This window comes from Myotis daubentonii, chromosome 5 (assembly GCF_963259705.1).
Source record: "Myotis daubentonii chromosome 5, mMyoDau2.1, whole genome shotgun sequence".
Classification (NCBI taxonomy): Eukaryota; Metazoa; Chordata; class Mammalia; order Chiroptera; family Vespertilionidae; genus Myotis; species Myotis daubentonii.
Window position 1 is genome coordinate 15,922,269 of NC_081844.1, and position 23,954 is coordinate 15,946,222.

The 23,954-nt window shown below is 37.3% G+C and overlaps 1 protein-coding gene across 5 annotated transcripts in view; it reads right to left on the reverse strand.

The window, feature by feature from the left end:
• Positions 1 to 23,954, reverse strand: part of PPP3CC (protein phosphatase 3 catalytic subunit gamma) — a 93,931-nt gene that overhangs the window by 17,069 nt on the left and 52,908 nt on the right. For all 5 annotated transcript variants that reach the window (XM_059696015.1, XM_059696013.1, XM_059696010.1 and 2 more), the window contains exons 5-10: positions 18,656 to 18,801; positions 15,195 to 15,334; positions 11,271 to 11,348; positions 11,090 to 11,184; positions 6,405 to 6,530; positions 5,547 to 5,618 (exon numbers count right to left, since the gene is read on the reverse strand). In XM_059696015.1, the coding sequence (XP_059551998.1) occupies positions 5,547 to 5,618; positions 6,405 to 6,530; positions 11,090 to 11,184; positions 11,271 to 11,348; positions 15,195 to 15,334; positions 18,656 to 18,801 (657 nt within the window). The remainder of the gene's footprint in view (positions 1 to 5,546; positions 5,619 to 6,404; positions 6,531 to 11,089; positions 11,185 to 11,270; positions 11,349 to 15,194; positions 15,335 to 18,655; positions 18,802 to 23,954) is intronic.

The window sequence follows — 23,954 nt, forward strand, 5'->3', positions numbered from 1 at the left end:
TATGTCATATCTTTTTTATTTGATAAGTCTTATCAGGGATTTATCAATTTTACTAGTCTCTTGAAAAGAGCACATTTTATTTTACTACACTTCTGTATAGTATTTTGTTTTCTGTTTTATTAATATTTCTCTGAACTTTTTACTTCACTCGACTTACTTTCTTTAGATTTAATGCTATCCTTCCTTTTGTTAACTTGAGATGAATGCTAATTTTCCACACTTCTTCTCTCCCAGTATATGCCTGTAAGGTTATAAATTTTCCTTGAAGCATGGCTTTAGATGGATCCCTCAAGTTTTTATTCAAGTTTAAATCATTTTGTTTTTAAGCACTGATTTTTCAAAATATGGTATAAAGATAAACTAAATTACAACTTAATTTGTTCATGTAAATTGCTTTCAAAATACATCGCAGCTAAGATGTATATTAGATTTTACATGCATTTAGAAGAAACCACACAGAAGCATTTGCTTTTTCAATAAACTCGGCCAGTTCATACCTCTTTTGGTCAGTCCACCACAGTCATGTGAGGTAAGAATTATCTGGATATTCTTTTTAAAAAAATATATATTTTATTGATTTTTTGCAGAGAGAAAGGGAGAGGGATAGAGAGTTGGAAACATTGATGAGAGAGAAACATCGATCAGCTGCCTCCTGCACACCCACTACTGGGGATGTGCCTGCAACCAAGGTACATGCCCTTGACCGGAATCGAACCTGGGACCCTTCAGTTCGCAGGCCAACATTCTATCCACTGAGCCAAACCGGTTAGGGCTATCTGAATATTCTTAAAAAAATTTTTTAACATGTTTTTATTGATTTCAGAGAGGAAGGGAGAGAGAGAAACATCAGCGATGAGAGACAATCATTGATCAGGTGCCTCCTACAGGCCCCACTCTGGGGATTGAGCCCAAAATCTGGGCATATGCCCTAACTGGGAATCAAACCATGAGCTCCTGGTTCACAGGTTGACACTCAACCATTAACCACACCACTGGGCTGGTATTGTTTGCACACTGAACCATTCTGGGTGATATTCATCTTCTCTGCTTTTAGGGCAACCTGGGACATGAAGCCAAATGTCTGACTAAAATTTCTGAAGGAGAATTCTTTGTAGATGGCATCTCTCTCACTTAATTCCAAGCACCCCGCTGCTTTACGATCAAGTATAACATGGTCACTCTCCTATGCTGTCAACCAGGGAGCATCTGTGCACATGGTTACTTGCCGAGCACTGCCTGCCCTTGAGTTCTAATATGTACTAGTTTTTATTTTCATTCAGTTCAAAATTGTTTCAGATTTTCTTTGTGATTTGTTATTTGAACCATGGGTTATTATATATATTCAAATCTCCTAAAATGTGGGGGTCTCTAGTAATTTTTATTTTATTTTTTAAAAATATTTTTTATTGATTTCAGAGAGAAAGGAAGGGAGAGAGAGATAGAAACATCAATATGAGAATCAGTGATTGGCTGCCTACTGGGGATTGAGCCCGCAACCTGGGCATGTGCCCTTGACCAAAATCGAACCAGGGACCCTTCAGTCTGCAGGCTGACACTCCTAACCACTGAGCCAATCCGGCTAGGGCCTAGGTATCTTTTTTGTTATTGATTAATATCATTATGATTTTAATCTTTTGACACCTGAAATTTGCTTTTAGCCCATTAGATGGTCAGTTTACAAAACTGTTCATGTGGTTTGAAAAAAGAGTGTATTTAGCATTTGTTAGATGTGGTGTTTTTTATATGTCTATTAGGTTGTTCTAATTTCTACAACCTTCCTAATTTTGCACTTGATCTTAGCCAAAAGGCCGAGAAGCGATCCTTCCTAATTTTGTTGTCTTCTTATTAAAATCAATTACTGTTAAATTCTCCCACTATCATTTGGATATTTCTAATTGTATTTTTTTAAAATATATTTTTATTGATTTCAGAGAGGAAGGGAGAGGGAGAGACAGAAACATCAATAATGAGAGAGAATCATTGGTCAACTGCCCCCTGAAAGCCTCCTCCTGTTGATTGAATCCACAACCCGGCATGTGCCCTGATTGGGAATCGAGGACCTCCTGGTTCATAGGCTGATGCCAACCACTGAGCCATGCTGGCTAGGCAAATTGTATTTCTTTTAATTTTTGCTTTATATATTATGAAGCCATGTTATTAATTTCATACAAACTTAAAATTTATTTTTGTTTTAGAGTCTATTTCATGTAATCCTAATCTACCTGCAACAGCTTTTCTTTGGGTAGTGTTTGATTTATACATTTATTCTTCTTTTACTTGCCAACTTTCTGTATCATTATGCTTTAAATCTGTCTCTTATTAAACATCATACAGTTTTTTCTTTTAAAGCCCCGGCTGGGTAGCTCAGTTGGTTAGAGCATCATCCCGATACCACAAGGTTGTGGGTTTGATCCCCCTCAGGTCACATGTAAGAATCAACCAATCAATGCATAAATAAGTGGAACAACAAACTGCTGTTTCTCTCTCTCTCTAAAACCAATAAATAAAAAATTTTTAAAAATTTAAATCCTACCGGACAATCTTTTATCCATTTATATTTAATAAAATGGATATATTTATCATATTTTTCTATTTGTTCTACTGCTATATATACCTTCCCTCCTTTCTTGCCTTCTTCTGGGTTATTTTTTAAATATATTTTTATTGATTTCAAAGAGGAAGGGAGAGGGAGGGAGAGATAGAAACATCAATGATGACAGAGAATCATTGATTGGCTGCCTCCTGCTCGCACCCTACTAGGGATCGAGCCTGCAACCCCGGGCATGTACCCTTGACTGTAACCGAACTCGAGACCCTTCAGTCCGCAGGCTGATGCTCTATCCACTGAGCCAAACAAGCTAAGGCTGGGTTATTTTTTTATCATTGTATTTTTATTTTACTTTTTTAATTTACTGATTTTTGAGAAAGAAGAAGACCGAGAGAGAGATACAATGTTAACACACTTTTCCCTTCTTCCCAGATGATCTATAATAATAAAAGCATAATATGCTAATTAGACTGGATGTCCTTCTGAACAAAGCTGGGGCTGTAGCCACGGGATCGAGGCAGCTGCCCTCGGCTCTGAGGGAGGGATCAAGACAGTCGCCGCGGCTGCGAAGGCCTACTCTTACACGAATTTCGTGTATTGGGCCTCTAGTATATATGTATGTATATATATGTATATATGTATATGTGTACATATACATATATACATATATATCATTCATAAACTTTACCTATATTTATTCCACTGCCAACTATTATTGTTACCTATTTTAATTCTATCTTTTAAATCCAATAAAACATTATTATTGTTTAGTAAAGTCTATAGTCCTTTGATTTACCCACATATTTTCTATTTTTACTCTTTATTCCAGAATCTCAAAGCTTCCATCTGGTATTTTTCTTCTGCTCAAATAATATTCGTTAGAATTTATTTAGTGTGGGTCTCCTGGTAATTTTTATAGTAAATGTTTTAATGGAAGAATATCTGAAAATGTTTATTTCCTCTTCATTCTTTTTTTAAAATATATTTTTATTGATTTCAGAGAGGAAGGGAGAAGGAGAGATAGAAACATCAATGATGAGAGAGAATCATTGATCAGCTGCCTCCTGCATGCCCCCTATTGGGGATCGAGCCCACAACCCAGGCATGTGCCCTTGGCTGGAATCAAACCTGGAACCCTTCAGTCCACAGACTGATGCTCTATCCACTGAGCCAAACCAGCTAGGGCTCCTCTTCATTCTTGAAGGGTATTTCTACTAGATGTAGAATCCTAAGTTACCAGTTATTCTATTTCAGTACTTTGAATATGTTATTACATTGTTTCCTGCTTCTATTGTCAGCTTAATTGTTCTCTTTTGAAAGTAATCTTTTTGCTGGCTGCCTAAAGATATTTTCTTTCATCTGAAGCACTTTTACTATGATGTGCAGCCTAGGTGTTGTTTTCTTTATATTCATTTTGCTTTGTTTTAATTTTTACTTGGCTGCACTTTTTGCTCAAGAACTGGTTTCCTTATAGTCGTCTTCTATCCCACACGTAAAAGTACTCAAAAGCTTTGCGCTATCTGCTCCGTACCTTCCACGTGGAATCTGAAGCATAAGCATGTGCAGGACTCTCCTCTGCATGCTCCAAGTAAGCGAGGCTTTCTCCACTCTACAGCGTTTATCATAATACCTGAATCACCTAAGCACAGAGTTTGGAGAGACTGAGACAGTCAGAGGTTTGTGATCAGGTGCCACCATCCTTCCTGAATCTTCTGGATTCTCAGAAGTTAGGACCTTACCTTTAAAATCAAATCTCCCTGAGCCCTGGCCAGTGTGGCTCAGTTGGAGCATAATCCTATACACCAAAAGGTTGTGGGTTTGATTCCCAGTCAGAGCACATATGTAAGTTTCAGGTTTGATCCTCTGTTGGGGCGCTTACTGGAGGCAACCAATCGATGTGTCGCAATGTTTCTCTCTCTAAGACCAATATAAACAAACAAACAAACAAATAAAAAATAAAATCAAACCTCCCACAGCACATTAGGAAAAAAATACTTGGCTACCCATGCAACAAAACATTACTATATTAAGATCCTTCACAGGCCAAGAAGAAGAAAAACAAGCAAATATTCATATAATTCAGTAGAAAATGGGGAAAAGGTATGAACTGATAATTCACAAAAGAGAGGTAAACATGGTCAATAAACAGAAGAAAAATAGTTCATTAGTCATGATAAAAATACAAATTAAAGTTTAAAAAACACCAGACTATAAAAAGTATAATGAACAGTATTGAGGAAAGCCCTGTGAACTATGCATCACACAGGAAATGTAAACTGGTACATCCCCTCTAGAGGTTATCTGTATCCGATTTAAAATTTTAAGTACTAATTGACACAGATATAAATTTCTAGAAATTTATCCTATGGAAATAATTAAGAAAATGTTATTGTTCATATCCTAATATTGCTTTCTTTCCTTTCATACCACAGATCAACATCTGACATATTTATTGTTTGTCTTCCCTCCACTAGAATATAAGTTTATTGAAAGCAAGGATCTAAACAGTACTTGACACAAACCAAGCATGTAACAAAGGTTGGTTGTTGACAGAATGTGCAACATTCTGTAAGGTCTATCTGTAAGAGTTCAAAATTATGGGCTTAAAAAATATCCAATATCCAACAGCAGGGGATTGGTTAAAACAAAGAATAACTGACACTGACAACTATGTAACCATTAAAAATTGATCTATAAAAAAAAGTAAATGTCATGATACTATCACATGACCTCATTTCTGTTAAAAAGGAAAAAAAGAAGTAGACAAAAATATATGCACAGATAAAAGCTAACACAGTATATAGAGCCAAGATGTTATCAGTGGAAATGAGATGATAAGGTTACAGGTGACTTTTTTTCTTTATTTGTGGCTTCCTATATTCTTCAGTTTCTTATATTGAATACAAATCTTTTTTAATAAGAAAAAAATTATTCAAAACAAATTCAAACCAAAAGCAAAATTCTATTTCTAGTTCAAATGAGGAAAAGGCAAGTTTACCTTCAATTTCATCGTCGGAACTCAACTCATCATCAGAGCATATGTTGAGAATGTTAACCAGCATCTCTGTGACTATAAGATAAAGAAAAATAGCCCTGATTTTAGGAATAAATTCATTTAAAAAAAAAAACACCCCAAATTTATTTATTTATTTTTTCCCCCCAAATTTAAATAATAAGATACTTTCCCAAAATGATGTAGATATCTAAATAAACATACTTATCAAACATAAATAAAAATGACTTGTCATTAGGCTATTAAGAGTAGCTACAGAGTAGCATTATATGTAAACCTCCTGGTTTATATACAATTTGGGGAGATTGCTTGTTCCAGTAAAAGTCTGGAGTCTTTGAAGATTCTATTGCATAATTACATGATTTCATTAGACTACTATCCAGAGCCATTTCCTTCACTGATATGCACATGACAAGACTTCCTCCCATTTTGCAAAGAAGTTAAGCCACCAGGCCAGGCCTATATCCAACAGGCTTATTTATATCTGCATAGTTTTTTTGTATAGGTGCACAAATAAAGTTCTAAGGGCAATATTTCCTATTTAAATCTTTGTTATCACTGAAGAAATCACTGAAGGAATGGTATAATGACATGTTATTTTAACATCTTGATCATAGTAGGACAGCTACATTAAGTGGATATGTATAAAAAGAAAAGCATAATCAACTAGAATTGTAATTTAAAAACCAATTACGTGTCATTTTAAAATATTTATTAAAAAACAAAAAAAATTAGAAAGCATTTTGATAACTTTAAAAAAACATTTCTGAACCATCAGGGGGCTCATGCAAATATAAAAGTATGCTAAGATAACTGATAGTCCAGATGCTTTAGTTCTCTTACCTTTTTCCCCAACAAAAGGCAAAGACCATGTGAAAACATCCATAAAGTTTGGAAGCCAGTAGGGGTGTGGAGAACAGTTAAACTGCCTGATATTCATGACATTGTTTTCATATTTTAACACAGCAGCTAAAAAGGTAAAAAGGAAGAAAATCTGGCACAGAGGAACATGACATGGCAACTAGTATGCATTGTACAGTTGTACATTTACTACACAGAATTCAATAACTTACTTTCCATTTGCAAATTTAGAACTTAGTATTTAAGGGTAGATGGAAAATCTTAAAGCACTTTATATATAGTTCATCCTTTTCTTTTTAATGGCTATGCTTATTTTTATTATTATTATTATTTTTTGTAAATACTCACCCAACGATATTTTTCCTTTGATCTTTAGAAAGAGTGTAAGGGAGGGGGAGAAAAAGAGAGAGAGAGAGAAACACCAAGACCAAGGCCGGAGATTAACCAAAGCCAGGGATAGAGCTTGGTATGAGCCCTTGACAGGACTCTTCACTATCTAAAGGCCAACACTATCCACTGAGTCAAACTCGCTAGGGTTATATAGTTCATCCTTTTAAGAATAATCCCAAGGAACAAAGTTACATGAAGAGCTCATATTTTTTTTTAATATATTTTTTATTGATTTTTTTACAGAGAGGAAGGGAGAGGGATAGAGAGTTAGAAATATCAATGAGAGAGAAACATCGATCAGCTGCCTCCTGCACACCCCCTACTGGGGATGTGCCCGCAACCAAGTTACATGCCCTTGATTGGAATCAAACCGGGGACCCTTCAGTCCCCAGGCCGATGATCTATCCACTGAGCCAAACCAGTTAGGGCTTGAGCTCATATTTTAAAAGTACAAAAGAAAAAAAAAAAAGTACAAAAGAAACTAAGCTCTGAAACTTCAGAGCCACTGCACAGTAACTACCTATAGAAATCTCAGGTTCCACCTGAGAAAAATTTGCCATAATTTCATAATGTCCCTTTACTAGAGGCCCAGTGCATGAAAATTCATGCACTTAGGGGAGGGGGATCCCTCAGCCCGGCCTGTGCCTTCTCGCAGTCCGGGACCCCTCGGGGGATGTCCCCCTGCCAGTTTAGGCCCGCTCCCCAGGGGATCAGGCCTAAGCTGGCAGTCAGACATCCCTCTGGCAGTTCAGTAGCCCTCAGGGGATGTCTGACTGAGGCTTAGACCCGCTCACCTAAGCTGCAGTTGGACATCCTTAGCATGTCTGACTGTCGGACATCCCTCTCGCAATCCAGGACCGTTGGCTCCTAACCGCTCTCCCCTGCTGGCCTGATTGCCCCTAACCGCTTTCCCCTACTGGCCTGATCTCCCCAGCCATTCTCCCCTGCCAGCCTGATCACCCCTAACTGCCTCTGCCTTGGCCCCCACCACCGTGGCTTTGTCCGGAAGGACATCTGGAAGATGTCTGGTCTATCCGGTCTAATTAGCATATTACCCTTTTATTAGTATAGAGATAGATATTCAAAGTCGTTACAACTACAACTTTCCTTTGAGGGCAAACAGTTCTCACTAAATCGACACAGCCTGTTTTGCTTGCCATTAGCCAGAGCCAAAGATTTTATAAATTCTCTGGGAGTTTATAAACATAGCAGTTATAAAAAAAAAAAAAAAAAAGGAGTGAGAAGGTAAAGTCTTGACAAATATGAAGACCAGAACCACTTAGTGTCCTTGAGGAAGTTTAACAACACAAGCAGTGCATACCATTCATAAGGGAAGAGACAAGAACAAAACCAAACTGCTATATGTTGGAATTATTAGGGGGGAGGGGGAAGAATTAAAAATGGAATTAGGGAGAAGCAAGACACAGTAGGACACCTAAAACCCAGAGAATAATGATAAAAAGTAAAAATTAAACATAAGGCTGGGAAAGAACTTAAGTCTAAAAAATTGCTTTTTAAAAATGGACAGCAAGTCATTGAAGGATATACTGATAGATGATTGATCCAAATCCAATTTCAATGAGATGTGCCATTTCATAGTTTATTTTTAAATAGAGTAAATGGTAAATATATTGTGGACCTCTTTTAAAGTTCTCTCTCCAACTGCATATACAAAGTATGACTATAAAGTAATGAGACTCAAGAAACCACCAACTACAAACACACAGACCTTATGTATCAGGTGAGTGTGGTCCTTTGATGAAATCACACCAGACATAATAACAGTAAAATGTTATAGTATTATAGCAATTTACAGTCTGATGATTTTAATTTCATTTTTATTATTCCAACCTATCTTCAACAACCCTATTTGACAGGTATTTTAAAGATAAACTGAGGCTCAGGGAAGTGTTGTTCAGTGTGAAGTAAACTTAAATGCAAAGTGAAGTTATCTTGTTAACTGTGAATTTAAAATGAAGCAGGACTAGCCTAGAACTTCTGACTCCTAGCTTAGTGCCTCTTTCAACGCACTTTGCTGCCTTACGGTATTTTTAATTCAAAGATGCTGCCATTACTCAAAATGTTTTTGGAACTCCTTTTTGGGAACTGCCTCCAGAGCCATTTTATAAGCAACACAAAGAAAACCAGTCTCATTACCTTATAATCATACCTTGTTTCTGACCCCAAATGGTATCGACTAACTTGAACACTCACCTTACTCATCAGTCTGCACTCCAAATGACTTTTGGCTGTTCCAAAAATCAAATCCACCCTCAAAGGACGAAGATTTCCCATCATTGTGGATATTATCAAAAGAATGTGTCGCAGACGCTGAAGGCAATGCCAAAAGAGGAGTTCCAAAAATGTTTGAACAATGGCAGCATTGTTGGAAATAAGTGTATAGCCTCCCCAGGCAACTACTTTCAAGGGACAATACTCACTTGCATATATACATTCTGGCATGTTTGTTTAAAAGTTATATTATTTTATAGTCATACTTTATAAACAACAAAATAGTTACAGAGGCATGAAGTTTTTAGGTGAACCACAGTCCTGATACAAAACTTAGGAACTATGACTCATAAAAGTTAAATAAAATAAAAAAGACTTTAAAAGGATAAAGTTTCAGAAGTAGAATTTCTGTGCTGAAAGGCATGTGGATGGCTAATCCTCTTTTTCTATACAGGAAACTGAAGTTTAAAGAGATTATATGACTTACCTAAAGTGGCACTACTTATTTATTTATTTATTTGTTTGTTTATTTATTATTTCTTTTTTACAAGAATGTTCACTTTTTTTATGAAAATGTAGAATCAACCCAATGGTTAAATCAAATTTTGCATTACAGTTAAAATGACAGAATAGAGCTCCACATCTACATGGAAGATCTAAAATACAGTGTTGTTTTTTTAAAAAGTGTCTTTATTTATTTTATTTTATTTTTAAAATATATTTTATTGATTTTTTACAGAAAGGAAGAGAGATTTTTTACAGAGAGTTAGAAACATCGCTGAGAGAGAAACATCGATCAGCTGCCTCCTGCACACTCCCTACTGGGGATGTGCCCGCAACCAAGGTACCTGCCCTTGACCAGAATTGAACCTGGGACCCTTCAGTCCACAGGCTGATGCTCTATCCAATGAGCCAAACCGATTAGGGCTGTCTTTATCTTTTAGAGATACATATGACAATTTTTACAGATGAAATTGCATATCTCTTTTGCCTTGTAGTAATTCAGAGGAGTGAGAGGACATGGGAACGGGTTTTAATGAAGTACATGAAGCCATAACTGTTCATTGTTGAAGCTGGGATATGGATACATGGGGGTTCATTACATGTATACATTTGAGGGCAAAACAGTATGAAAAGAAAGCAAGCTGAAGGATGATATATTCAAAGTTATAGAGTATTTACATAATTTAAAAGCACACAAAACCCTACTTTTATATTGCAGTGATACATATATATGTGCGTGTGTGTGGTAAAAAGAAATTCATGGGAATGATAAACATCAACTTCAGGAGAGAGAAATGGGATGTGAGATTTATGCAAAGAATTTCAACTGGTTTTGTTATATTTTATTTCTTTAAAAAATTGGAAGCAATTAACACAAAATGTGCAGAGTTAACAAAGATGGATTGTTGTTAGCTGTTGGTTATGTAATTTGTTTTCTAAATCCTTTTCTGAATGCTTGACATATTTGTTTAAAAATAAAATTTTTGGCTACTTACAAAAGATCAACATGCATACTATTTATTATATTAGTTTCTGGAAAGGCTCGGACTAAAGTTAAGATTTTTTTTTCACTTTGGTATAGTGTTCATTCTATCTATACCATTCTTCAACCAGAGCAAAGGCAGCTTAATAATACACAAACATTAAAACACCAAATGGTAGTATTTTATTGAGATAATGTTATAAATAAATTAAATTCACTGAAACCAATAATTAATGCTGACGGTTCTAACTGGAACCTGTAATGATTTATTCATCTTATATTTTGATTCAGTAGCACAAATCACACCTGTTATAATCGGTATTTATACTCTCAAACACCTCAATAAAGGCCCAGAAATCAGAATTTAGGCTCTTGCTTGGCTTAAGAGATGGAAACCAAGCAAGAGCCTAAATTCTAAGTTTCTTGCCTTTATTTCAATTAAAACCTTTTCCTTATTTAAAATTTATACATATTAAAAAAATGCATACACATATATATGTTAAAATAGAGCTCACATTTACTCACAAATTCAAACTCAAATATCGCTGGACTCCTTTACCTTTATTGTTATAGACATCTAGGTAATTGGGGGCAGAGAAAATCGTAATGAGTGATGGAAAGCCTGTTGTCTGGCTCTTCCTGTACATTCGATACCTGGAAGAGAGATGACAGCCCATCTGTCCTGATATTAAAGGCAAAAACTCTGCATTGATATTTGGTACAGTTTTAATATAACCTACCCAGCATCTTGGGCTTCATGGGCTCTGATTATTGATAACAAATTATTATTCCGCAAAAAGTCACAAACTGCAGGGTAACTGAAAAAGAAAATTAGAAAATATAAATCCAGAATTAAAACAACTGATTTTTAATAGGAAGGGAATAACTTAGAATGATACGAGTTGATTGTATTTTGAAATTAAGGTCTTACATACCACTGAATTTTTATTAATAGCTTAGCAATCATAATTCTGTTTTTCCATTTCACTAATATACCTCATTCTAGATCAGTGGTTCTCAACCTTCCTAATGCCACGACCCTTTAATACAGTTCCTCATGTTGTGGTGACCCCCAATTTCGTTGTTACAAATTGAACATAATTAAAGCATAATGATTAATCACAAAAACAATATGTAATAATATATGTGTTTTCCGATGGTCTTACGTGACCCCTGTGAAAGGGTCGTTTGACCCCCAAAGGGGTCGCGACCCACAGGTTGAGAACTGCTGTTCTAGATCAAATATGAAGATACAGTAATAGACAACCCTAGGTCAGAAACAGCTCCCCTCTTTTAATTTTTTTGTCTTACCCCATGACAATAACACACCAAAACGTTTCTTGCTATATTGATATGTTAAAAAGTAGCATGGTTGTGTGTGTGTGTGTGTATTTGTAGGTGCTAAAAACTGAACACTCAATTTTCAAATTGTCAAACTGTTAGAAAAGCTAAAGAACCTACTTATAGCTTCACAGGTAATATCAACACTAAGATAATATAATGCAATAATATTTTAGATGTAAATGCAAATATTACATCCAACCTTATTCTAATTAAAGAATATTTGTTATTCTCAATGACAAATACCTGACAAGAAGAAGAAGAGAATACAAAATTACCCTGGAATAATCTAACGTTAATTACTTAGTTTATGTTTAAATCTTTGTTTCTTATTGTGCTAATTAGAAAAAAATTAACTTTTAAAAGAAGTTGTACATTCACATGGCATAAAATTAAAAGATAAAAAAGGGGATGGTGATCTCCTCTCTACTCCCTACTTCCTTTCAGCTGCCCTGGAAGAGAGAAGCAACCCATGTCCCTGGCTTCCTTGGGTGCACTTTCACAGACACTCTATGCAACTTCAAGCAATTACCCCCCCACACATGGACATCACACCCACCCCAACTTTAAGAAATATTATCAGATGGTAAGCAGAGCGCTGCATGTATCTTTTTTTCACTTTAGTGATTATTCTATACCAGTTTACAAAGAGTTGTTTTCTTTTTTCATTTTTTTAAAATTTATTTTTATTGATTTCAGGGAGAAAGAGAGCTAGAAACATCAACCATGAACAAAAAGAAAAAAAAAGAAACATCAACAATGAGAGAGAATTACTGAGCACTGATCAGCTTCCTCCTGCATGACCCCACTGGGGATCGAGCCTGCAACCCTGACATATGCCTTTGACCAAAATTGAACCCAGAACTCAGTCCACAGACCAATGCTCCATCTACTGAACCAAACAGGCCAGGGCTCTTTTTTCATTTTTTTAAAAAAACTTCACTGTATTGTCTGGTACATTCCATTTGTCTGGATGTAATACAATTTATTTAACTAGTTTCCAACTGAACATTCAGGTTGTTTTAAATCTTTTATCATAAAAAATGAGTAATGAATAACCTTATTACAGGCATTTTATACATTTGCAAGTACAGTGATTCTTCTTATTCTTCTTGCCTATGTTCTGTAAAGTTGCTGCAAAAACTGAATTAGTGAATACTGCTCCCAGGGGAAATACAGAATCAGGGTCCTGTGAGCCTCTGCTCCCAACATTTTCATCAACTGATCAAACTGTTTTATGTGTGTTTCTGAGTAAAGATGCCTTATTTAATATATATACTGTTGATTCATGAGCATGGAACTTATAGCCAACAACACCATAATTCATGCCTGAACCAAGCTTAGAGCACACAGGTCTTTTCTCTGTAAGGCACATCACAGCCTTCTGGCACTGAGCGACACTAGACGGCACTTGGGCACTGTGCTTGGAGCTGCTTTTAAATAGCAAATTAACCAATCAAAAACGTGAAAAATGTTAAATACTCCACAAACAGAATACCTGCTTACAGCTACGAGAGCTGAAACAGAAGGCAGAGCAACTCCTAATAATTCTGACCTCAGCGGGAGCACAGGTGGGGTGGCAGATTTTTCATCACTCTGCACACATCCATGTCTGCGAATAACTGTGAAAGGGCTATGAGTATTGATTTTGGGGTTACAAATAAATCATAGCAAGTAGGAAAATTTGCAAATTAGAATTTGTGAATAACAAAGATCAACTATACTAGTACAACCACAGGATTATGATTTAGAAGTAGAACTTCCGGATCCAAGGCCATGGGCATTTATAATTGAGAGATATTGCCGAGTTGACCTCCATAGAAATTGTAGTGCTTTCTACTATACTAATAATACAGAAGTATTTTAAGCAATGTAAAGAAAAGTAAAATTTAAATGATTTTATATTAGTCACTGGTACAGTTGGCGGAAAGAATGTTAAAACTATGGTAAAATTGACGCTTCTTACTTTTTAAAAAAATATTTTTATTGATTTCAGAGAGGAAGGGAGAGGGAGAGACAGATAGAAACATCAATGATGAGAGACAATCACTGATTGGCTGCCTCCTACATGCCTCACACGGGGGATCAAGCCCACAACCCAGGCATGTGCCCTTGACCAGAATGGAACCTGGGACCCTTCTGTCCGCAGGCCGAAGCTCTATCCACTGAGCCAAACCAGCTGGGCATGGCTTCTTACTTTTTGTATGTAGATTCCATTTAATTAGTGTATCATCTTAGGCAATTAACAGATTTTTTGGGGACTATATACATGTATTATTTGTCATAATAAAATATTGCAATAAAAAAAATTTAGATTTCAACCCAGCTGTCATGGCTCAGGGGCTGAGCACTGACCTATGAATCAGGGGGTCACATTTCCATTCCCAGTCAGGGCACATGCCTGGGTTGTGGGCTTGATCCCTGGTGGGGTGGGTGCAGGAGGCAGCTGATCAATGACTCTCTCTCATCATTGATGTTTCTATCTTTCTCTCCCTCTCCTTTCCTCTCTGAAATCAATCAATCAATATATATGAAATTTAGACTTCAAATTTTCCTATATTTCTCTATTATTTTATTTGTTTATTTTTGTTAATCCTCACCTGAGAATATTTTTCCATTGATTTTTTTTATAGAGAGAGTGGAACGGAGGGGAGAAGAGAGAGAAACATCGATGTGAGACACATCAATTGGTTGCAACCAGACCCATGATTGAGCCTGCAACCGAGGTACATGCCCTTGACCAGAATCGAATCGAACCCACAACCCTTCAGTCCGCAGGCCAACACTCTATCCACTGAGCCTAACCAGCTAGGACTATATCTCCCTATTTTTGAGTGGCAACACACAATGAAAGCTTACATATGAGATTTAAGATAACAGCCAACTTCCAGGAATGTCCTGAGTTCACAATGTTCTGTTCTTTTTATATCTTTGCCTATACCAGTAGTTCCAAAAGCTGGAGAGCTTTTTAAAAAAATAAGAGGACTCCCGAATCAAAATGTCTGGGGGAAGAGCCAAGGAGTCTTCATTTTTAAAAAAGTTTATAGATGATGTTTGGCAACAAATTACCTAGATCATTTAGAGTCAGACAACAACATTAAAGTACTGCTCAATCAGGTTTGGTATATTACACTTATCAGGGCATAAAACCTACTAACTACAGCCAAAAAAAGAAACAAACAAGAATCGTCTGCCTTCTATTAATCAAAAATTTAAACAGAAGTCCCTATGCTACATGAATTCAATATATAAAATACTTAAAATAATTTGATTAAACATATTGCCATTTCCTTTCCCAACTTGGTAACGCAGGATCAGCTTACCTGTAAAAATAAGAGCACCCCCGGACAGTGTTGTGGGAGTAGTGCTCCAAGGTCCTTTCGCTGCCGTAGTCCTCTAAGGGATCAGACCAAAGCAGGTCACACACTGGCCCAAAGGCTGGAGGTTCTTTGAACCTGTCTAACTGGAAGACAAGCAAAAGCCAAAAAAAGAAAAATCATGAAAGCAAAGGAGCTTTTGAAAATTGGTATGGGTGAAAAAACACAAAAATCCTTCCATCCATAGGAATGTATTAGAAGAGAAGGCAACAAGCCCCTAAAGGATTTTCCTGCAAGAAAACCAACATTTAACAAATTTAGATACACAATTTCTATCATTTTTTATAATACAGGATCGGGCAAAAGTAGGTTTGTATGAAAAATGAAATAATAATTAATAAATAATAATAATACAAAAATAAATTATTTCATGTACTCACAACTGTAAACCTACTTTTTAATTTTATTCATTGCTTCATTTAAAAAATGATTTATTATTCAATTATAGTTGACATATAATATTATATTAGTTTCAGGTATGTAACATAGTGGTTAGACATTTACATAATTTACAAAGTAATCATTCCCATAAATCTAATATCCATCTGACACCATATATAGTTATCACAATATTACTGACTGATACTGTACTTTAAATCCCTAGGACTATTTTGCAACAACCAATTTGTACCTCTTAATCCCTTCCCCTTTTTCACACGTCCCCAAATCGCTCCTTTCATTTGGTGATCATCGAAATTTCTCTGTATCTATGAGTTTTTTTCTGTTTTGTTTATTCATGTGTGGTTTTTCAGATTCCACACATAAGTGAAATGATATTTGCCTTTCTCTGTGTGACTTATTTCACTTAGTATAATTCTCTTGAGGTCCATCTATGTTGTTGCAGATGGCAATATTTCATTCTTGTTTTAAAAATGTTTTTATTGATTTTTTTTTATGAGAGAGGAAGAGACAGAGATAGAGAGAAACATCGATGAAAGAGAAATGTCATCGATGGGCTGCCTCCTGCACACCTCCTACTGGGGTTTAAGCCCACAACCCGGGCATGTGCCCCAACCAGGAATCAAACTGGTGACCTCTTATGTTCATGGGTCAATGCTCAACCACTAAGCAACACCAGCCGGGTGGACACAAGATTTCATTCTTTGTGGCTGAGTAATATTCCATTGTATATATGTACCACTTCTTTATCCATTCATCTATTGATGGACACTTAGCTGTAATTTAATGTGGTTGTGAGAGGAGGTAAGTAAGGTGCTTACCTATCCCCTATAAACCTACTTTTGCCCACACTGTATTTTATTTTTAGATAGATTTTTATTGATTTCAGAGAGAAAGGGAGAGGGAGAGAGAGAATAGAAACATCAATGATGAGAATCACTGATTGGCTGCCTCCTCCATGCCTCCTATTGGGGACCGAGCCCGCAACCCAGGCATGTGCCCTTGACTGGAATCGAACCCAGGACCCTTCAGTCCACAGGCCGATGCTCTATCCACTAAGCCAAACCGGCTAGGGCCCACCCTATATTTTCTAAATAAATATATCTGTTATCTATCCATTCTGTAGAAAAGAACCACTTACATGCAAATGTAATCTTACAAGTAGTATGCACTTACTTAATTGGAAAGGAAAACCAAACCACGATAGAGATATACTATTATTTAGAAAGACTGTGAGAAGTTCATTTCAACTGCCTAGATGAGCCAATGTTACCATGAGAGCAGGAAGGGTTTTACAATGATTCAATTCATTGTTTATCTCATTCCAATAGAGATTTCTTTATTTTAAAGCATGCTAGTTTTATTTTTTGAAGAGTTTTCATCCTATGCAATGGAGGCATTTCAATATAAGTTACTTAACTTATGTCTTTAGTCATTGCTGCTGTTGTTAAAAGCATAAAAACAAAAACAAACAAAAAACCCCAAAAGAAATAACTAGAATAGCTGAGTGCCAAGAATAGAATTTCTACTAAGTGAAATTGATTAATACAATCATTTCAGAACTATTAAATGCTGGTTATTTAAAAAACAATGAAGTAGCAAAAAAGGCGGTGCAGTAGACACGTCTCTTACCCTGAGGGAAGGTATCCAGTTTTATAAACAGAAACATCTTTAATTGTAGTACTTATATGAGAGAGGTGAAAAATAAAAAGGTAGAGGAGAGATGATGGTAATGTAGAACAATATAAGTGAAAAAAGACTGGTCATCTTTTTTCAATTATGAAGATACAGAATCCTGGAAATAATCACACGTCAGTAAGTGCAACACTTAAACTCTTCATCTAAAAATGTCAGTCAATGAATTTCAGAGCTGGAAGTCTTCAGACCTTCCATTCTGACTTCCTCATTTCAGAGAAGAAACTATGACTATGAGGTTACGTGATTTGGTCAAGCTTATATGATAAATGGCAGGATAGGGATTAGAACCCTGGTTCTCTTCCTTATGCACTGCTACAAAATTTAAAGTTTCAGGAATATACTAAGAAATGTTATGTTTTTAGTTGGTAAAAGCACAGATTTAATTTAAAATTACAGAAAATTTCTGGAAGATATATAGCAAAATGTCAACCGGAGTTCTCTCTCAATAATTAAATCACAGGTGATTTCCATTTGGTTACTTCTGATGATTTGTATTTAAAAATATTCAGAAATAAACATATTAGTTGACTGCAATAAAAATCAAGATTTAAAAAATATCTATACTAATAAAAGGGTAATATGCTAATTAGACTAGGCATCTTCCAGACAAAGCCAAGGTGGCAGGGGCTGAGGCAGATGCAGTTAGGGGCAATCAGGCCGGCAGGGGAGGGCAGTTAGGGGCAATCAGGCCGGCAGGGGGGAGCAGTTAGGGGCAATCAGGCCGGCAGGGGAGGGCAGTTAGGGGCAATCAGGCCGGCAGGGGGGAGCAGTTAGGGGCAATCAGGCCGGCAGGGGAGGGCAGTTAGGGGCAATCAGGCCGGCAGGGGGGAGCAGTTAGGGGCAATCAGGCCGGCAGGGGAGGGCAGTTAGGGGCAATCAGGTTGGCAGGGGGGAGCAGTTAGGGGGCAATCAGGCCGGCAGGGGGGAGCAGTTAGGGGGCAATCAGGCCAGCAGGGGAGGGCAGTTAGGGGGCAATCAGGTTGGCAGGCAGAGGTGGTTAGGGGAGATCAGGCAGGCAGGCAGGCAGGCGAACAGTTAGGAGCCAGCGGTCCCAGATTGCAAGAGGGATGTCTGACTGCTGGTTTAGGACCGGCAGTAGGACATCCCCCAAGGGGTCCCAGATTGGAGAGGGTGCAGACCGGGTTGAGGGACCCCCGCCCTATGCACAAATTTAGTGCACTGGGCCTCTAGTATATGTATGTATATGTATATGTATATGTATATGTATATGTATATGTATATGTATATGTGTGTGTGTGTGTGTGTATATATATATATAAAATCCATGAGAATAATGAAAGATTACTTACTTTACTAATGTCATCTAAACAAGTAATTTCAGGTGACATCCCTCCATGTACACACAGAAACTGCTGATTTAAGAGGGCCGCGAGAGGGAGACAGTCAAATGTATCCATACACGCATCATACACCTGTTCAGAATATTTGATTTGACCTATCAAAAAAGGAAAAACAGTCAGAGGAAGAAAAGCTAAAATTTATCATATATCAAAAAGGATATAGGTCAGAAGAAGATTTATGAAGTTACTTCAAAGCCATTTATCTCAGGCATATTTGAAAACACAATCATCTTTGTAAAGATGTTTGAAACGTTGTGGATAAAGAGTAAACAAACTCTACTTCTTTAAAGACAAGGGTGACCTTGGATTAACTTTCTAGCTCTGTTGCTCTGCAAAGCTAAGGTGAATGTCAGCTGTGTTATTAGGCAACGTTGCTTATGGTAAAAGTTGCACAATTACTTGGCAGGAAGTTATAGCTTCGGGCTTCTCTGAGTGCTGTGACTCATAAGGGATGTCTGGAAGCTATGTCCAGAAAGTTTTACAAGAGATATTCATATTCAGGGATAGAAAGCATTATAACCCCAAATGTGGCCCCCTGATTTACACATTGTGATACATGGGAATTCTAAGCCAGGGTGGCTCCCTAATGTGCCCTGTGGATTCTCTTTCCTTGTACCTAAACTGTGACTTGGAGGGGATGAATGAAAGGAAGGTGAGGCAGCAAACCTCTGGTGTGTGCACTCCTGTGAGGACAATGCCAGTGAAAGGGTTGCCTGGTGCTGTCCGTCCTGGACAGTCTCCTTTTAAGTAGATGGAGGGCAAGTAAGGTCTGTGGTAGTTTTATGAACCTGAATATTTTGCTGGATCTAAAAAGATCCCCTGGGAGTGTTAAACATATATAAATGGAAACTGGAGTTTTCAAAGTCATCACTAAAATGTCAATCATCTTTTTGTTCATGACTTTTAAGGCCTTTAAGCAAATCATGCCTTGATTCTATTTTAGGTAAAAATGTTCATCTTAATGAATTATATTTTGATGTGGTTGTCATGCTAAGGAAGTTCTCCAGTAAGATCTCCACAGTCATGGAGAAAGAATAGTTCATGAAGTGATAGCTGGAAAATGCCTTTAGTTTAAAGAGAAAGAGAATGTTTTCTTCTTTCTTGGCCTTGGATTTCAAAAAGTCAAGCTGTGATTGGAGATGCGCATTGGTAGAGAAGGCCAGAGGTTGTAAACAGCAGCCCTCGAGAACTGTGAGCTCCTTATTTTCTTCCAAGATTCTGTGAAAATGAGACAGAGTCTACAGGGCCAAGAGAATAAAGCTATAGCAAGTGACTCAGATTACCTAGTTGGTAATTATTTCTTTTTATTTTCTTCTTGGAATCTCCAAGCTTTTAGAAAAGACATGTTTAAGTAATCAGAGCCTAGTTTTGGCAAGGCTTTGGGGAAAAAAGTGGAGGGTAATGGGTCCAGATTTGGGCCAGTGCTGTACATGGGTGGAGGAATGACTGGAGAGAGATCCCTAAAGGAATGTGGAAATCAGAGGGCCACATTTGGGGTTATAATGCTTTCTATCCCTGAATATGAAAATTTTTTTTATTGCTGATATAGGGTGATCAGGATTTGAGGACTAAAAGTTTAGAAACTTTCATAGCATTCTGTATTACCATGACAACAGTTAAGATCATTTCACAACATATGCTGATTCTATTATGGCATCCAAGTTAACAAGAGCCATGCCTTATGCATCTTTGTATCTCCTTACAATTACATCCTTATATTCTGCTTTATATTTATAAACTATAAATTTTGGTATTTCAAAAGTATACCCAGAATTGGCTATAAAGTCTGTTGGGGGGAAAAAAACAATCAAACAAGAAACACACACACCCCATTTATCTGTGGCCAGTGATTGACTTTTTCTCCTGAAAATCTCTGTAGCCAAAGTTTTCTGTTGCCAACATCAATAAGGAATTCCTTTGTAAGAGTCCTAAGGTTGCACATAGGCAGGGATTTAAATTACGTATTAATTCATGCTCCACAACACCATTTTTACATCAATAAAATGACTTTGAACCCTAAGTTTCAAAAGAATTCCTTAGCCCACTACCAAAAGAATGCCAAATCTAGAAAGTGAAGGCAAGAAATACAGTGTCTTAACCCATTTTATATAATACAGGAGGTAACAAATCAAATTAAGCAACAAGAAATTCATGTTATATTGACACATGAACAAAGCAGGTTATAAAATATAACCACTTTTACTTTCTTGAAGTATATATATATATAAAAGGCTAGTATGCAAAGTGTCCCCATGGGAGTTCAACCAAGAGACTGATCGCTACGACATGCAATGACCACCAGGGGTTGGCGCAGAGCGAAGGAAGGCCCTGGCTGGCAGCTGGAAGGCCCCAATCGCCCTGATCACCGGCCAGGCCTAGAGAACCGACCCATGCACAAATTTCGTGCACCGGACCTCTAATATGTATATAAATACAACATTTTTTTTAAATTAAATCTTTATTGTTCAGATTATTACATTTGTTCCTCTTTTCCCCCCCCATAACTCCCCTCCTCCCAGTTCCCTCCCCACCCTCCGCCCTCACTCCCCACCCACTGTCCTCATCCATAGGTGCACGATTTTTGTCCAGTCTCTTCCCGCATCTCCCACACCCCTTTCCCCTCCGAGAATAGTCAGTCCATTCCCTTTCTATGTCCCTGATTCTATTATGATCACCAGATTATTCACTTGATTCTTAGATTCACTTGTTGATAGATGCATGTTTGTTGTTCATAATTTGTATCTTTACCTTTTTCTTCTTCTTCCTCTTCTTAAAGGATACCTTTCAGCATTTCATATAATACTGGTTTGGTGGCGATGAACTCCTTTAGCTTTTCCTTATCTGTGAAGCTCTTTATCTGACTTTCAGTTCTGAATGATAGCTTTGTTGGATAAAGTAATCTTGGTTGTAGGTTCTTGGTATTCATCACTTTGAATATTTCTTGCCATTCCCTTCTGGCCTGCAAAGTTTCTGTTGAGAAATCAGCTGACAGTCGTATGGGTATTCCCTTGTAGGTAACTGAGTTTCTTTCTCTTGCTGCTTTTAAGATTCTCTCTTTGTCTTTTGCTCTTGGCATTTTAATTATGATGTGTCTTGGTGTGGTCCTCTTTGGGTTCCTTTTGTTTGGGGTTCTCTGCGCTTCTTGGACCTGTAAGTCCATTTCTTTCACCAGGTGGGGGAAGTTTTCTGTCATTATTTCTTCAAATAGGTTTTTAATATCTTGCTCTCTCTCATCTTCTGGCACCCCTATAATTCTGATGTTGGTATGCTTGAAGCTGTCCCAGAGGCTCCTTACACTATCTTCGTATTTTCGGATTCTTTTTTCATTTTGCTTTTCTGGTTGGGTGTTTTTTGCTTCTTCGCATTTCAAATCTTTGCCTTGATTCTTGCGCTCCTCTGGTCTGCTGTTGGGAGTCTGTATAGTATTCATTATTTCAGTCCGTGTATGCTTAATTTCTAGTTGGTTCTTTATCATAACATCGAGGGTCTCATTAGTTTTCTTGAGGATCTCACTACATTTATCGGCGGCTTCTAGACAGTTCTTAAGAGACCTTAAAAGTGTGGTTCTGAACTCAATATCCTCCATTGACAGTTTTGTCCTGTTTCTTTGTCTCTTCATTTTTTATGCTTTCTTGGTACACCCCCTAGTGGTCTTTCTGCGCAGTCTTGTTGTAGTTAAGCCTTGATTGATGTTGGCAATACCGGGGGTGATTTGACCTCCAGGCTAACTGGCTATGAGAGTCCCAACATTTTTATTTTCTGACAGGTTAAGTTGAAGACATCTATATTTTTCTTTGACTTAGTTTAGGTGTATTTTCTAGATGAATATGTAACCTCTGTATAGTAACACTGATTATTAGATTACATTTATTATTGAAATTTGTTGAAGTTTCACAATGTGAATATGCCATCAGAGAGCTAAATGTTCAACACAGCATCATGGTCAAAGAATAGAGTCTGGAACCTGAGTGCCTGGATTTGAACCTTGGCTCTGCACACTTACTAGCCTTGATTTCCTCAAGCATAAAATGGGCATAATTATAATACCTACCTACATTATAAGGTTGCTATGAGGATTAAAATAATTCATATATGTAAAATGCTTTGAATAATGTTTGGCACACAGTAGGTACTACAGAAGTTAACGAATAAAATTACCTTATTTAATCCTCACAGAAAGCCTATGAAGTAGGTACAATTACTATCTTCATTAAAAAGCTGAAGAAGTTGGCTTATTTGCCCAAAGTTGCAAGCTACTAAGTGGCAGAACTGAAACACAAACCTGTTCATGCTCTTAACATTATTTTTAAATTAAGTATTTAATGGGAGATTCTAAGTGGTCAAATATATAATTCCCAAAGGTTAAATTAGCTTACACAAGGACTTCATTTTCATGACAAATGTTAAGATCCATCCCATAGCCGAAACCGGTTTGGCTCAGTGGATAGAGTGTTGGCCTGCGGACTGAAAGGTCCCAGGTTCGATTCCGGTCAAGGGCATGTACCTGGGTTGCGGGCATATCCCCAGTAGGAGATGTGCAGGAGGCAGCTGATCGATGTTTCTCTCTCATCGATGTTTCTAACTATCTATCTCTCTCCCTTCCTCTCTGTAAAAAATCAATAAAATATATTTAAAAAAAAAAGATCCATCCCATAAACAATCTATCTATATATATAAAAGCCTAAGTGACCAGCTGACCAGCCGATAACTATGGGAGCAGAAACCACAGGCATGGAAACATGGAACAGACTGATGAATCTTAGAGGGAAGGGGGGAAAGGGGAAGGCAGGAAGAGATTAAGCAAATATCTTATATGCATACTAGAGGCCCAGTGCATGGATTCGTGCACTGGTGGATCCCTCGGCCTATCCTGTGCCCTCTCACAATCCAGGACCCCTTGGGGGATGCCGGATTGCTGGTTTCGTCCCGATCCTCGCAGGCCAGGACAAGGGACCCAACCAGAGCATGAATCCGTGCACCAGGCCTCTAGTTATTTCTATAATGAAGGGAAAAAGCACATCACTCATAAGATCACACTGATACAAGTTCTAACTCAGGGGTTCTTAACCTGTGGGACGCAACACCTTTGGGGGTCAAATGACCCTTTCACAGGGGTCGCCTAAGACCATCAGAAAACACATATATAATTACATATTGTTTTTGTGATTAATCACTATGCTTTAATTATGTTCAATTTGTAACCATGAAAATACATCCTGCATAACAGATATTTACATTACAATTCATA